This window comes from Fundulus heteroclitus, chromosome 23 (genome assembly GCF_011125445.2).
Source record: "Fundulus heteroclitus isolate FHET01 chromosome 23, MU-UCD_Fhet_4.1, whole genome shotgun sequence".
Classification (NCBI taxonomy): domain Eukaryota; kingdom Metazoa; phylum Chordata; class Actinopteri; order Cyprinodontiformes; family Fundulidae; genus Fundulus; species Fundulus heteroclitus.
The window spans coordinates 11868672-11882912 of record NC_046383.1 but is presented as its reverse complement, the minus strand read 5'-3'; the positions used below and the strand labels follow the sequence as shown (position 1 = coordinate 11882912).

General features: G+C 40.6%; 1 protein-coding gene across 6 annotated transcripts in view; it reads right to left on the bottom strand.

Moving 5' to 3' along the window:
• LOC105931916 (LIM and calponin homology domains-containing protein 1) overlaps positions 1–14241 on the bottom strand; it is a 104818-nt gene that overhangs the window by 4469 nt on the left and 86108 nt on the right. For 4 of the 6 annotated variants that reach the window (XM_036127537.1, XM_021320623.2, XM_036127542.1 and 1 more), the window contains 11 exons: positions 12768–13070; positions 12241–12346; positions 12025–12119; positions 11844–11928; positions 11220–11294; positions 9331–9359; positions 5970–6062; positions 5397–5561; positions 1724–1818; positions 799–960; positions 231–326 (listed from right to left, as the gene is read on the bottom strand). In XM_036127537.1, the coding sequence (XP_035983430.1) occupies positions 231–326; positions 799–960; positions 1724–1818; positions 5397–5561; positions 5970–6062; positions 9331–9359; positions 11220–11294; positions 11844–11928; positions 12025–12119; positions 12241–12346; positions 12768–13070 (1304 nt within the window). The remainder of the gene's footprint in view (positions 1–230; positions 327–798; positions 961–1723; positions 1819–5396; positions 5562–5969; positions 6063–9330; positions 9360–11219; positions 11295–11843; positions 11929–12024; positions 12120–12240; positions 12347–12767; positions 13071–14241) is intronic. The other 2 variants (XM_036127539.1, XM_036127538.1) reach the window with 2 other exon arrangements.

Here is a 14241-nt window from a genome sequence, read left to right as displayed (position 1 = left end):
ATCTGGTATTCACGAATATTTGTGCTGCATGTCACAAAACCTATTGCATCAAATGAAAAACCAACCCTTCCTCGATTCCTTCCTTCCTTCCTTCCTGCACAGTTGCTGCTGCAGTGTTAACATGTTATGAGATGGGTAGGGAAAAACAAAGGTGGGGGTGGGGAGTACAGCAGAAAATGACAATGCACAAATGAACAGCACCCTTCCTTCTCCTCTTTGTGCTGCAGTACCTGTTGGGTGGTGGGGGTAATGAGTCTGGTTCTGATGGGCATGCTGCGAGGGATTTGGATGAGCTGCGTCCTACATTATTATCAGTGGGGCCGCACCTAGAAATGGACAGCAACATGCGACATGATGATGGCTCCCAGATACAGCAACATGATTGGATGGCACAGACAGACGATGACCAATCCAAACCACAGATACAAAGAGCAGTTTTTAGGAGATTTAACGTCACTTTTTGGCTTGTTATTACATTTTTTTTTGTTTTTGTAAAACATGACTCAACTAAAAAATGTTTCCAAAACACATTCAGGACAAAAAATGAACCGTATTTGTGTGAAGAATACCCATGGAGGAAAATATGGGCATCAGATGCCACCTGCTGGTGGTTTTTTGTTATAATTGTAACTTTGAAAGTTCCTGTTCTGCTCATTTAAAAGTACAACTTCAAAAAAAATAAATAAAAAATAGAGCAATGTTTATAAAAATAGAGAATGATTAATAAAACTACATCCAATCAAATCAAGAAGAGAGCACTGAAACTATTTATATCTTCTCACTCAAATATTCCCACACCTTCGCTCTCCTGCAGGCCGGCTGGCTCTGGTGCTGTCGGCAGAGGGCCCAGGTTGCCTCTTGTCTGGAGTTGAACATTTGGCCAACGTAGGAGGAGGCTTCTGGCTGTTGTGAACACTTTGACTAAGTTTCTCTGCCTGGCTGCTGTTCTGGCTCACCATGCTGATGATGGAACAAAGAAAAACAGCAAAGTTATGATTGATTCAATCAGCCTTACGTCTGTTTATGTTCAAGCTTGGCGCCAAACAACATCACCTGGAATTCAGGAAACAAATAAAACCACATGGTTCCTAATATTTAAAGGGGTCTAGTCACGTACTATGACTACAAATTTCTACACCAGTAAGGTCACTCTGGTTGTATACTAGGTTTTCCAATTAAATGATCACGCCCTATACGCTCATTAAATTAGATTTCTGTGTTTTAAACTTTGTTTTTGCTCTATTTTTTAGTAGACAAGGCACTTTTGTGTGTTTTTACTATAATAAGACCACATGCAAAATTCTTTTCAGGCTCAAAGAGGACTAAATTAAAACTACCAGGATGAGGGCTTTTTGAATATGTGTTTTCTTTGTATGGTCAAAATATGTGACCAGACCTGTTTAGAGAACAGTGTTAGAAAATAAATCTGCAATGATTTTGACTCAAAATCACCTAAACACATTTTAAATACAAAGAAACTTTAGGTTAGAACTCCTAAATAAAAGCAAAACCATTTCCACATCAATAATTCAAGGGGAATATACTACTAAAAACAGATCAATAATCTTAAGAATAAAAAAATTGCATCAAAAGACACTTTGAGAAAACCCTTTGAGCCAAATCATCAAATCTTTATGATACGGCAATCATCTTAGGTTCACTGTAATATCCTCAAATTGTGCTAAACAGCTAAATCTCCTTCTTTGAGCTGCCGTTTACCCACCTTCTGCCAGTTTTCATGCTGTCGTCAGCAGTGCTGATGTCACTGGTCCTGTCGTTTTCTCTCCTTTTCCAATCTGCGCTCTCGGTGCTTCCTCTCTGCAAACAACAGTCAGTCAACTAGCTGGTACAAATTCTGGGAAACAACTGTTTATTGCTTTATATTATGGTCCCTAAACTAACTAACATAGTTTAAACAGTTGCTATAGAAAAAGCGACACAGCTATGTTTATATGTTCTGTATAAACTCTGGCCCTTATAGGGGCAGATGTATTGTTTTGGATCTTTTAAAATAGAAAGTATTGCGTGATCACATCTGGATGCTCAGATGTAGGTTTGCAATTATGTCACACCGTTTTCACAAGATGGATTGAACTGACCTCGGTGAGATTTTAAAAGCTTGACATATATTTTTTTATAGCCTAAGCTCACTCTGAGGCCTTGTACACAGGTAGGCGGGTATTTATAGAAATTAATATCTCCCTCACATCGTTTTTAAAAATAATGCCGTACACACAGGATCGTTTTTAGAAAAGTTTTGTTCCACACAAACCGTGTAAATTCACCCTGAACGTTGTCTTAAACATGCCAGACACATAGGGGGCAGTGTACCAAAAAGCTAAAACCTATGTCAGTCAGCCATAATGCTTAAGAATAAAAGCAATGTGCCTGTGTAAAACGTCTGACCTCCAAGTGCTTTTTCTCCTTTGCACCTCAACGTATTGGAGCAAATGGGCTTGTAAAAACAAACAAAAAGCGTCTGGACCAACTGTAATGTTTATGATGTTCCATTCACTCAGGAAATGCTGTGTGGTGTCGAGGTAATATCAGAGGAAATAAACGACCCAGGATGCTGTAAGTTAGTGAATTTGTCCAGTTTAACATTGATTAGACACACATATTGTTAACAGTCAATCACAACAACGTAGAAATCAGCACCTCTTTGACAGCACTGATGTTTTACTCCACTGTATGGCCAAGTCTATAACGTGGCATCAGCGCCATGATGCGTTGGACCCTAAAGCAGGAAACAGACTGGACGCGTTTCGCCATTTAAGAGCCTCAAAGCAGCGTAAGCGCGTCCTACGCTTAAGTTAGCTCTTCATTTTAATCAGTCAATAAATAAAAACTGGAAGCATAATATGTGTATTTACGTTACGTGACGCCTAAATTAGATTGAAGTTCTGTATACGTTCCTGTTTGGCAGGGAATAAATGGGAAAACAACATCCAGTGTCAAAGTTCACTTACGGAAGTAGCCCAAAATGAGAGTCGTTGAAAATAAAGCGCCATGGGTGATGTAGATGTGACAAGCTAACAAACTAAAATATGATATATTCTAATCAGATATGGTCAAGACACGGACTTTTAGGTGATCAAAACATTGGATCTATCACTGGTAATTTAATACCTTACCCATAGATTACTGGTAATTTGTCTTTCTATAATTACTTACTTCTCTCTGCAGAATCAAACAGCTGTGGAGTGTACTTTGCAGCGTCTGTTGTAAATTTATGCTTGTAAAAACACGCCCGTAAGCGGCGCCGCTTACGTTACGCAGCCAGAGTATTTCCTCCTTAAAACTCCGTCTTGTCATGTACACGCGCAGGCTCAAAGACAGAGTTTTTAGAAATCTCAACTTTGGCCAGAGAGACTCATTTGTTTTTAGGCAAGTAAAATGCCGTTTTAGTGTGGATGAAACATAACAGGCATAAACATTTATCCTTCTTCCCAACTATGCGGCTACGCGTGGACTAGGCCCAAACCTCTCTCCAACCTTTTCCCTGATATTTCCTTGGTCCTGTGGTCCATTGTCTTCATGATGATGTTTGTTCACTAATGTTCTCAATGAGAATGCTTAGGTCTTTCCAGAACAGCTACATTTATACAGAGATTAAACTATGCAGAGGTGGACCATGGTGTAAGTGAATTCTATAGCAACCGGTTGCACTGGATTTTATCTCACGGTATCAGACTAAAGGGGTCTGAACACACATGCATGCCACACTTTTTAGAATTTTATCTGTAAAATTTAGAAAATGATATACCCTTCTTTTAAGTTACAGATAGGTCTCAAAAATTTGAATATAATGTTACTCATTTCTGAAAGTGAAACTCATACATAGATTTCACAGAGTGAAATGTTTCAAGCCTTTATTTCTTGAAATTATGATGATTATGGTTTTCACATAAGGAAAAGCTAAAATTCAGAGTCCCACAAAATTGGAATATTGTCAAAAGGTTAAATATTGGAAACTAATGGTGTCACGCCTTAATCCAGTAATCAACTCAAAGCTCCTGTGATGGTTTCCTGAGCCTCTAAATGATCTCTCAGTCTGGGTCAGCAGTCGACACAATCATGGGGAAGACTGCACACAGGTCAGATGTTAAGAAGACGGTCACTAACGCCCTCCACAGGGAGGGGGAGCCGCAAAAGGTCCTGCTAAACGAAGTTGGTCATTAACAAATTGCTGTGTCCAAGCACCATCATAGAAAGTTGAGTGGAAGTAAGAAAAGCAACACGGATAACTGCAGCCTTGAGGGCGTGGTCAACCAAAATACATTCAGGAATGTACTCTTTTTAGAGAAAAGTAAAGTTTGCATTTAATTTGGACATCAAGGTCCCGGAGTCTGGAGGAAGAGTGGAGAGGCACAGAATTCATGCTCGTTGAAGTCCACTGTGAAGTTTTTACAGTCAGGGATGATTTGGGGTGCCATGTCATCTGCTGGTTCTGGTCCTCTGGGCTTTCTGAAGTCCACAGTCAACATTGCTATCTACCAGGACATTTTAGAGCACTTCATGCTTCCTTCTGCTGAAAAGTTTTATGGAGATGCTGATTCCCTTTTCCATCAAGATTTGGATCAGGTTCACACAACCAAATGTACCAAAAGCTGGTCCAATCCCCATAGTATTATTCTGCTTGATTTGCAGAACAATGGCCTAACCTGAACCCTGTATCCATGGAGTATCGTCAAACAGAGGATAGGAGACACCAGAAGCAACAATGCTAATGACCTGAAGGTCACTATCAAAGCAACCCAGGCTTCCTGAACATTTCACCTGAACCACCGACCGATCGGCTCCCTGCTACGCTGCATTGTTGCAGTAATTCATGCAAAAAGAGCTCCAAATGGTAAATGGCTTGTACTTGTATAGTGCTTTTAACTAGTCTTGACGACCTCCAAAGCGCTTTACACTACAGTCTTAGTCATTCACCCATTCACACCCTGACGTTGGTGAGCTATGTAAGTTGCTACAGCTGCCCTGGGGCAACCAGGGGTTGAGTGCATAAAAATTAACTTACTTTTCAGAAGCACATTTCTGTTTAAAATATATTTTATTAATCTAGTGTAATATTCTAATTTTCTGAAATCAGGCTTTTATTATCTGTTCGCCAGAATCATCAAAAAGGACAAGAAATAAAGTCTTGAAATAGTTCACTGAATGAGTAGTGAACTCCTATAATTTAGAAGTTTCACTTTCTGAAATGAGTGACAAAACTTTTGACGATATTGACATTTTTTGAGACATAGTTGTATGTGCTACTATATGATGGTCTATCAGATAAAAGCACAATAGGACGCATTCAGATTTTCAGCTGTAACAGAATCAAAGGGGAAGTACTTTTGTAGAACACGTGTCAAAATGGTTTAGATCATAAATACTTAGTCACTCACAGACCGCCTCTCTAATAGCTCTTGTTTGCGTTCCCAATCTGCCAGAGAACGGACGATCGTGTCCTGTGGCTCAGAGGTGGAGGAGAGGCCCTCCCGGCTGGGGGAGGGCAGGGCTGAGGAGCGGGGCGTCAACGGCATCACAGTTTCTTCCAGGATCTTTCGCTCCTGTAGAGAGGGGAGAAAATCCCAAACAAAGCACTGATGTAAACACGGACGACAAGGCTTGGTTTAGGCATCTAAAATGAACACAGAAACAAACAGTATGATGTTACACTGCAAAGAGGGAACTAAAAATAAGTAACATTTTCTTGAAATGGGTGTAGTTTTCCTTGATTTGAGCAAATAAATAAGACTATTTGCCAATGGAATAAGTAGCTTTACCTCTAAAATAAGATCAAATCTTATTCCATTGGCAGGTAGTATTATTTATCTGCTCAAATTAAGCAAAATCACACTAATTTCAAGAAAATGTTACTTACTTTTAGTTCCCTGTTTGCAGTGCGGTGGATAGAAAAATCACTTTTGTTCATTTCGCACAGCTCAGCACGTTTCCTCCAGTACAAACACACACACCTCCTCATGATACTTCCTCTCCTCCTCTGCCACCTCCCGCTGCGCTTTCTCCCACTCCTCCTTCAGCTTCTCCTGCTCGCGCTGGTACTTCTCCTGTTTCCACGGCAACAGACACATGACATACAGCAGAGAGCCTGAGCGTGGAGAGAAACCAACGGTCTGCAGCTGGATGTTTGGGCCGAAAAACAGAAGCGCTGTGCACAGACAGCCGGCACCAGCCTCCACTTTCTCATTAAGTTTTCTAAATCTGATGATTTTCTGAGTGAATCCCAACCATGAAGTACAGTAAATGCATACAACAGAGAGCTCGCTCAGCCTGATATGCAGGGCTATGGCTTCTCATTTGCTTCAGTTAGATATGTACCTGTTAAACATAAAAATGAAGAATCAAAATGGACCAAAAGCATGCAGAAGCCGTTAAGCATGGAGTTCCTCCACAAGTGTTGTTTTAAAAGCTGCTTTACATTGTTTTCAGAATTTCCGAGAGCAATAAAGGACATCTCCTTTTCATGCAAATTTGTGTAGGAACCCCATAAGAGTGCAGGAGTTAGATATGAAAGAGATAAAAGAAATGCTAACATAAAAAAAAAAGAGTAAGACTAGAGCACAAAACAGACAGAACACGGTAAGGAGGGAGGAGAGCACACTGATGCATCAGGCATTCGTCCTTTTGACCGCTTCTCCTCACAAACAACAACCATAAAGGAGTGTTATCTGTTTTCTGTATGCTGTCAGTAACAGACCCCACTTCTTTAAAAATGCTTAAATGTGCAGATGCTCATTGGCTGAGGAGGGAGAGGGTAACTGGGGCAGCAGCAACAGCAGCCACGTTGGACAAGGTCCCTGCCTTTGTGTGTGCATGAGATGGAGGCGGTGATGGAAGACGACCAAAGCAGGGGCTCTTCCACTGCGCAAGCTCGCCATCTAGTGGTTCAAGTGAGCATAGAGGAGTTAAGCTTTGCTTGATGTCAACAAATGTGCAAGGAAATAAAAAGCAATGAAGTGCACTTAGTCTTTCTGTAATTCTGTGCATTAGATGAACTTTCAGAGTTCTGTGATAAATACACCATTCCAGACTGAACAACAGCAACTAAATAACTGAGCTAAAAGACTTCTGACTGGACTCTGTGGGTTTGTCTGTACTCAACTAGGTGAGTCTGGTGAGACTAAAACTTATCAATATTCAATATAATATTCAATACAATATTCACTTTGTTACTCTGGATCCATTTAAGAAGTCTGATTTTCTAAATAAATGTAATGAGCACCAAACAGGGAGACCAGGATCTCCCAAGCAGAAAGTTCTGTTCTAATCGAGCCTTGCACAAATCTGGAGGGATGGATGGATGCAAAGAGAGAAGTAAACAAACAAATTGATGGATGGATGGAGAACAAACAGACATACTGACTGATGGATGGATGGATACAAAGAGATGGGAGACAAATGGGATGATGGATGGATGGATGGATGGATGGATGGAGAACAAACAGAAATATTGATGGATGGATGGATGGAAAACAAACAGATGGATGGATGGTGAGCAAAGAAAGATTGATGGATGGAAAACAGACATACTGAGTGACAGATGGATGGATGGATGCAAAGAGATGGTAGACAAATTTATGTATGTATGGAGAACAAACAGAAATATGGATGGATGGATGCAAAGAGATGGGAGACAAATGGGATGATGGATTGATGGAAAAAAACAGATGGATCATGGATGGATGGATGGAGAACAATCAGAAATATTGATGGATGAACGGATGGAAAACAAACAGATGGATGGATGATGAGCAAAGAAAGATTGATGGATGGAAAACAGACATACTGAGTGACAGATGGATGGATGGATGCAAAGAGATGGTAGACAAATTTATGTATGTATGGAGAACAAACAGAAATATGGATGGATGGAAAACAAACACCTCCTCATCCCTGTCCAAACTTGAAAAAACATTTTTCGACCCTGGAGTTGGAAATAAAAATAAAAGTATTTTTCCATCATGCTCTCATTTACGTTGTACATGCTTATTGTCCTATTTTCCTTACTTAAACCTGTTAAACACTTAAAACAAATTCTACGCCTGTCAAGTCTGGTTAGAAATCCTGCCAAACATTTTCTGCACCTCAGACTCAGACTGTTGGTGCTGTGCTCCGCCTGCCAAGCTTCATGACAAACTGAACTCCTAACCTTGCACACTCATGCGCCATGCTTTACCCTTGGTGGGTTGCCGTGTACCTGCAGCATGCGCTCCTGCTCTTGCTGCCACCTTTCCTGACGCTTTCGCTCCTCATCCGGGTCCCAAGACCAGCGGTCTCCCCGCCTGGCCTGGGCCAACACCGGGACTGACACCTGATAGGCCCACACACATATACACACACACAGCCACACACACACACACACAAGTCAACATGCACAAACACACAACAACAAATGCATGCACACGTCGACACCCACACACAACCCATTCACAAAGAGACAGACCCCAAATGTGTACACACATCCACCACGGAAAAAGAAAAGAGAAGGGAGGAGACAGAAATATTTGGTCTACCACAAGAGCACTACTCCATTGCTAGCCAAAGGACGCCTACTAAGGAGAGAGAAGACAGAGAAAGAGAGATGGAGGTGAATAAAAAGGAAAAAAGCCGTCTCAGCCATCAACTGCAGCATCATCATCTGGCATGCTACATCAACAGCTCCATGAGATCTTCAGTAATTAGCTCAGTAACATTCAAGGCAACACGAAACAGAAAACAATGGGTATGATCTAAAAAATAAATAAAAAAAAGGTGTTTGCACTGAAAATAAAACAATGTGACGGTTTTTGTTCACAGGAAATAAAATCAATTATGAAAAAGAAATGTTTTATGTAGGTTTAGAGTTAAATAAGAGCTTTCCATCTGCTTGGCTGCTTTAAATTGTTTGCAGCATTGAATTAAAGCTCCAATCAAACTGTTTGGTGGATCAGATAAGCTCAACAGAGCGGTTGCAAAAACATGCACTGACAAAACATTGGAAATCAAGAAAACTCAAAAATGATTGATAAAATGTAATGGATACACACATGAAGCCTTCAATAAACAACTTTGTTACATTCAACTTGAACATTTATGTCTTGGATTTGTGTCTGGGCGCTGTATGTGAATTCTGAGCCAGTGCCTCACCTAAAGGTCATTATGGCTACAAAATAACAATAAAGACTATTGATCGTTGAACAGTGTTACAGCAAAGGCAAGCAGAGTCAAACCGCTGTTTCTACTAAAACTGCAGAATTCAGATGTTGCTAGAAGAAGGTAATATGGCTGAGGGTGACTGGTCTGAATACAAACAATATGAGAAACTATTTTACTCACGTTTCCATGTGGATCCTTCTCTGCATCTTCTGTAAAAATAGGGGATCGAAACAAAACGAAAGTCAACACAAATTTGGATAGAAATGAATCTAAACTAATTCAGTTTCATGGGACAAATGTACACAAGACATAACTTACTGGTTTGAAAACCACAGAGGAAAAAAACAAAGTGACATTTTAATTTTATAAGGCTATTAATTAATATAGTTATGTGTTCCTTTTACTAAATAAAAATTTGTAGCAAAGCCTAAATATAAATACTTTTTTTAACGCAGAGCCATACACCTTTAGTTTAAGTAACCTTACTCAGTGGGCAAAAAATACCACTTAAAAATTATTATTATTTTTTTTTACAAAATAACAAAGGTATTTTAAAGATGTAAGGTCTGTGATGTAAGAAGGTCATGGAAGAAGGTTCATTCTGTCAGGAGGACCTTTTCTGTGTTGATTGTACCACTTAATTTGCTGATAGACCCACTGATTACCATTTTTTCTGACTATTCCAACTAGTTTCCAAGGGCCTCTAAAATAAAATACAGGCCCATAGCATCACAGAACCTCCAGAAAGGGAAGGGAAGGAAGGGAAACAGGATTTAACAGGTTACTAATTAAAGCTTCTTAAACGCTGAAATTGCCAATAAGTGTGGCACCAACATATTTGATAAAAATATAACAATTTTCCCATTAATTAAATATACTCAAATACATTTTTTTTAAGTGTCAGAAGAGCTGGTTGCTTGTTTCTCTTGCAAGATCTGGCAACCCACACCCACACCATTTTTTTATTTTTTAAATGGTAAATGGACTGAACTTATATAGCACTTTTTCCAGTCATACTGACCACTCAAAGCACTGTACACTAGAGCCACATTCACCCAATCACACTCACTAACGCACACACATTTACACACCAGATACACAGCTCAGTAGGCAACTTGGGGTTAAGTGGAAGCAAGGGGAAGCTGAAATTGAACCCACAACCTTCTGATTGCGAGACAACTACTCAACCCATCAAGTCACTGCAGCTGCCTGGGCACATAGGGATAGAATCTTCTTCTCAAATACTTCCACTAACGTGTAACTGTTAACATTTAAAATACATTTATCCTGAATTAAAGCAGCTATCCCCTCAAAAACTTTAGCGCAGTTGACATTTGTCATGCACCAGGTGTGTGCATGCAGAACCTTTTGCCTGAATTTGTGTGTCACAAACTGAGCAACAGCCATTAGTTAGCAGTTAGTGGCTTGCATTAGCTTTCTCTAATTTCCTTATCTATCATTGGTTTAGTGGAAGTGACACCATTATTTTTGTTTGTTGAATATGAGTTAGTGAAGCTAACTTTTTGATACGCTGTGCACACCACTGGTGTTTAACTGAAGCACAGATGCCATATCAGTGGCATGGCTGTCTTTTCATGATTTTGAAAGGCTAGGGGAATATGTATAATATTGGTAAATATCAGTTATCGTCCATAGCAGCAATATTAATATCGGATATCAAGAATTGCCCAAATTTTAATTTTGGTGCACCCTTACTGTTAAAGCCCATGAAATACAAGTCAGATGCTGCTGCTTTTTGTCCAAGATTAATTATAAACTTAAAAAAATGTTTTTATTTCAACTAAAAGTGATAAATTGACCCTTGGAAACACAGTGATCAGCAAGAAAAAGAAAAGCACCTGGCTTTGTGCGTAAGCAGTTCAAGCAGGAAACTTCAAAGTCATACAAGGGGAAAAAAAAACTACATAGCTTATTTACAAATATTACATATTATGGAACAGAGGTCGGTACGAGCTGGCTTTAATTTAGCTCTGAGGGAAATATGAAGGGACATCTGTACACCAGTATGTTAACGCGGGAAGGAGACCTCCACAAACACAGAGGTTTACCTGGTGTAGCGAAGAACTCCCAGCGTGACTTAGGATTGCTGGAGGTCTGCGGGGACCTGACACTGATTTCAACCTCTACGGCAAAATGATAAAAATATGTGGATGGAAGGAAAACAAGGAATGTGGGAAGGAAGGGAAAGAGGGAAGGAAATAATGAGGCATAGGACAGATGTGAAAACCAGGAGCTGAAGTGGACACCCTGAGACTTTGACAAGCCAAACCAGGGAAAGGTTTTATACTTTTAGGACAGGTTTAGTGGGGGGCAAAAAAATCAATAAGTACAATTTTGATTTTATTGCTTATAGTTAGATGCATTCTTTGCTTTTAATACATTTTTGTTGGCTTAAAAACAATGACCAGAATATTGTCCTGTTTTTTAAATTTCTAAAATGTCCCATTTAGATGGATCAAAACGTTATTTTCTGTTCATAAGTGGGAAGTGAATACATTGGGTTTGTGTCAGGTGAGACCAAAATTGTATCTTGTAAAAACAGAAAAAGGGCCATGCTGAAATGCTAAAAGGAAACAGCGAACATAATAGACATGCTAATCAAACGCAGATTACAGGGAAGGATGGAAAAAAAGCTGCTGGCTCTAGGGTTCAACAGTAAAATAGGAATTCACCTGATGAGGCTTCCTTTGGAGGGAGATATCCAAGCGATCCGGGTGCATCCGAGGTCGGCGCTGCCTCCGTTCTCTGAAAAGACTCCTGACAGGAAGAAACTCTTACCTACAAGTGGTTTTACATTGACCGGATGATTTCCGATACGATGGTCACTAATGATTTATGTCAAATTTCTCTCACCGTTGACGCGAAAGCCTGATTTTTTAATGTGTTAACCTCAGTTGGAAAAAACTGCAGGTTCTCACTGGACTGTTGAGTCTTCTCTGGTTTGGGCTCTGGAAGAAATTACAAAATAAAATCCATAAGATCCTAGCTTTAGAAACAAAGAAAAAAAATGGCCTTATAATCAGAAAGCATGCTAATCAGGAAAGGGGCATTGTAATGTGCTGCTCAGACCTGCAGGTGGCGCTTGCTTAGCTGCAGCGTTGGACTTTTCCTCCTGTTGAGCAGCATCTGTCAGGCCTCCCGTCCCGCTGAAGCTGTCCTCTGGCTGATTTAGCTCCTGTAATGGTCAGAGAGATGGCTTACTGTCTGAAGGATAGACTTAGCAGATTTACATTCCTGTAGTTAGGGAGGAAAATGTTGCTTTAGGGCTATCAAACAAAATAATCAAATGCAAAACCCAGCAATAAAACATGACAACCAAAGGAAGGTTATCATATCGCACGTGTCGAATCAGAGACAAATTTTAGCAGGAAAGGTTTGAGATTAGTGGACCACATTGAATAGTTTCCATATATGCTGAACTGATGAAGCACGTTTGAGCTTACAAAGGTTAAACTGATTCCAAAAAAAAAAAAAAAAAAAAAACACATTATTTCCACCACACAGTAGCTGTTTTCCATAACCATGGTGCCTGCTAATGCTTATAAATGTAACCTTATTAGACGGGGTTTAAATGTAAAAAAAATCCCAACTCTGACCTCAGGAAGAGACGTTGGCCGAGTGGGAGGTGGTGAACTCTCCGTGACTTTGGCGTCCTGAGAAGCGACCTCTCTGCTGCCCTGTCGGTCGTTGGCCTTTGTTGACGCTTGACTTCCTGTTTCAGGGGAGGCTGGCGGACTGCGAGCAGGTGAGGCGTCTGGCGTGGACGCAGCCGCTGTGCCGTTCCCAGACTCGGAAGGAGACGCCTGGAATTGGGGAGGGGATTCCCTTTCTTTCCACTCGGGCTTTATGGAAGCGGCGTCGTTTCCGATGTCGCCGTTTACCCGTAGCAAACTGTCCCCCTGCGTGACAGCGGCACAGACTTAAGAGGCCTTAACAACAACTTTGACATTGTTTGTGCATCATAATCTCAATTTAGTTCTAACCCTTTCCTTTATTTTGCAAGGTCTTCCAAATATTTTGCTATGTAGTAGCTTCTTTACTCTTATTATTCCCGTGATCTCATAAATCGTAGCAGGAAAGACCTAGGGTCTTATCTGACAGCTCAGCATGCTGCGTTACTCTGATGATGAATGCAACACATTTCTTCATCATTTTGTGACTAAAGTAATGGACCCCCTGGCCTCTGTTAGTTCAGACAGATAGCCGTGTCTCTGAGGCCTTTGCAGATGGTCTTTATGCTGCCATTAAATCACAGACGGGTGGACTCAATTCACCGATTGGCCGTCTACTCAACACGGGTGGCTGAACTGAATTTTATTTATTTAGGGGCATGAGAGTGAAGAGGGCTTTACTTACTTTTCAGAATTGTATTTGTAAAGAGTTATCACAGACATAGAGGTTTGTGGTTTTAAAGGGTCAAAATGTACAAAAGGTCAAGGAATAAGAATGTGTTTAAAAGCAGTTTGGTCTTGACATAAGTCTCAATTTCCACATTAGAAACGCAAAGTGGTGACAAAAACATTAAACTTTAAATAAATAATGTCTAAAAGCCCTAATTTCTTCGTATTCTGGACGTCTCTTCTGTTATGTATTAGCTGTCCCTCTGCTCTAAACACCCTGCTGGCCTCTGCCACAAAGCAGCACTAATATATGTGCGGGGAGCTCCCAGTGAGCGGTAACTTAAGACGCAGTGCTGGAGCCGGGTGAATGCAGCTCCTCAGCCGACCCCCTCTTCCTCCACCTCCTCATCCCTGTCCTTACAGCCTGTGTGGGCACTCTTTGTCTGCCGGGAGCCCACTTCACATTGAGAGGGGTCCTACTTGTCAACTTCTTAAGTCAATAGCGAACAGAGTGTCCATTCAAGCTTGGATTCCCTACAAGGAATTCCAGAAAAGCGCTCTGCTCCATTTGGGTCTGGTAACATCATGAATCTCCCTTACACTACACCACAACATGGTCTCATTTTAAATATTCATTTTTACTTTTTTTGAATGGGAAAGGGATCCTGCTATGGGCACTTAAGGGTAAGATTGAAGCATTAAGCTTCTTAAGAGAAGGGACCTCTTGGGT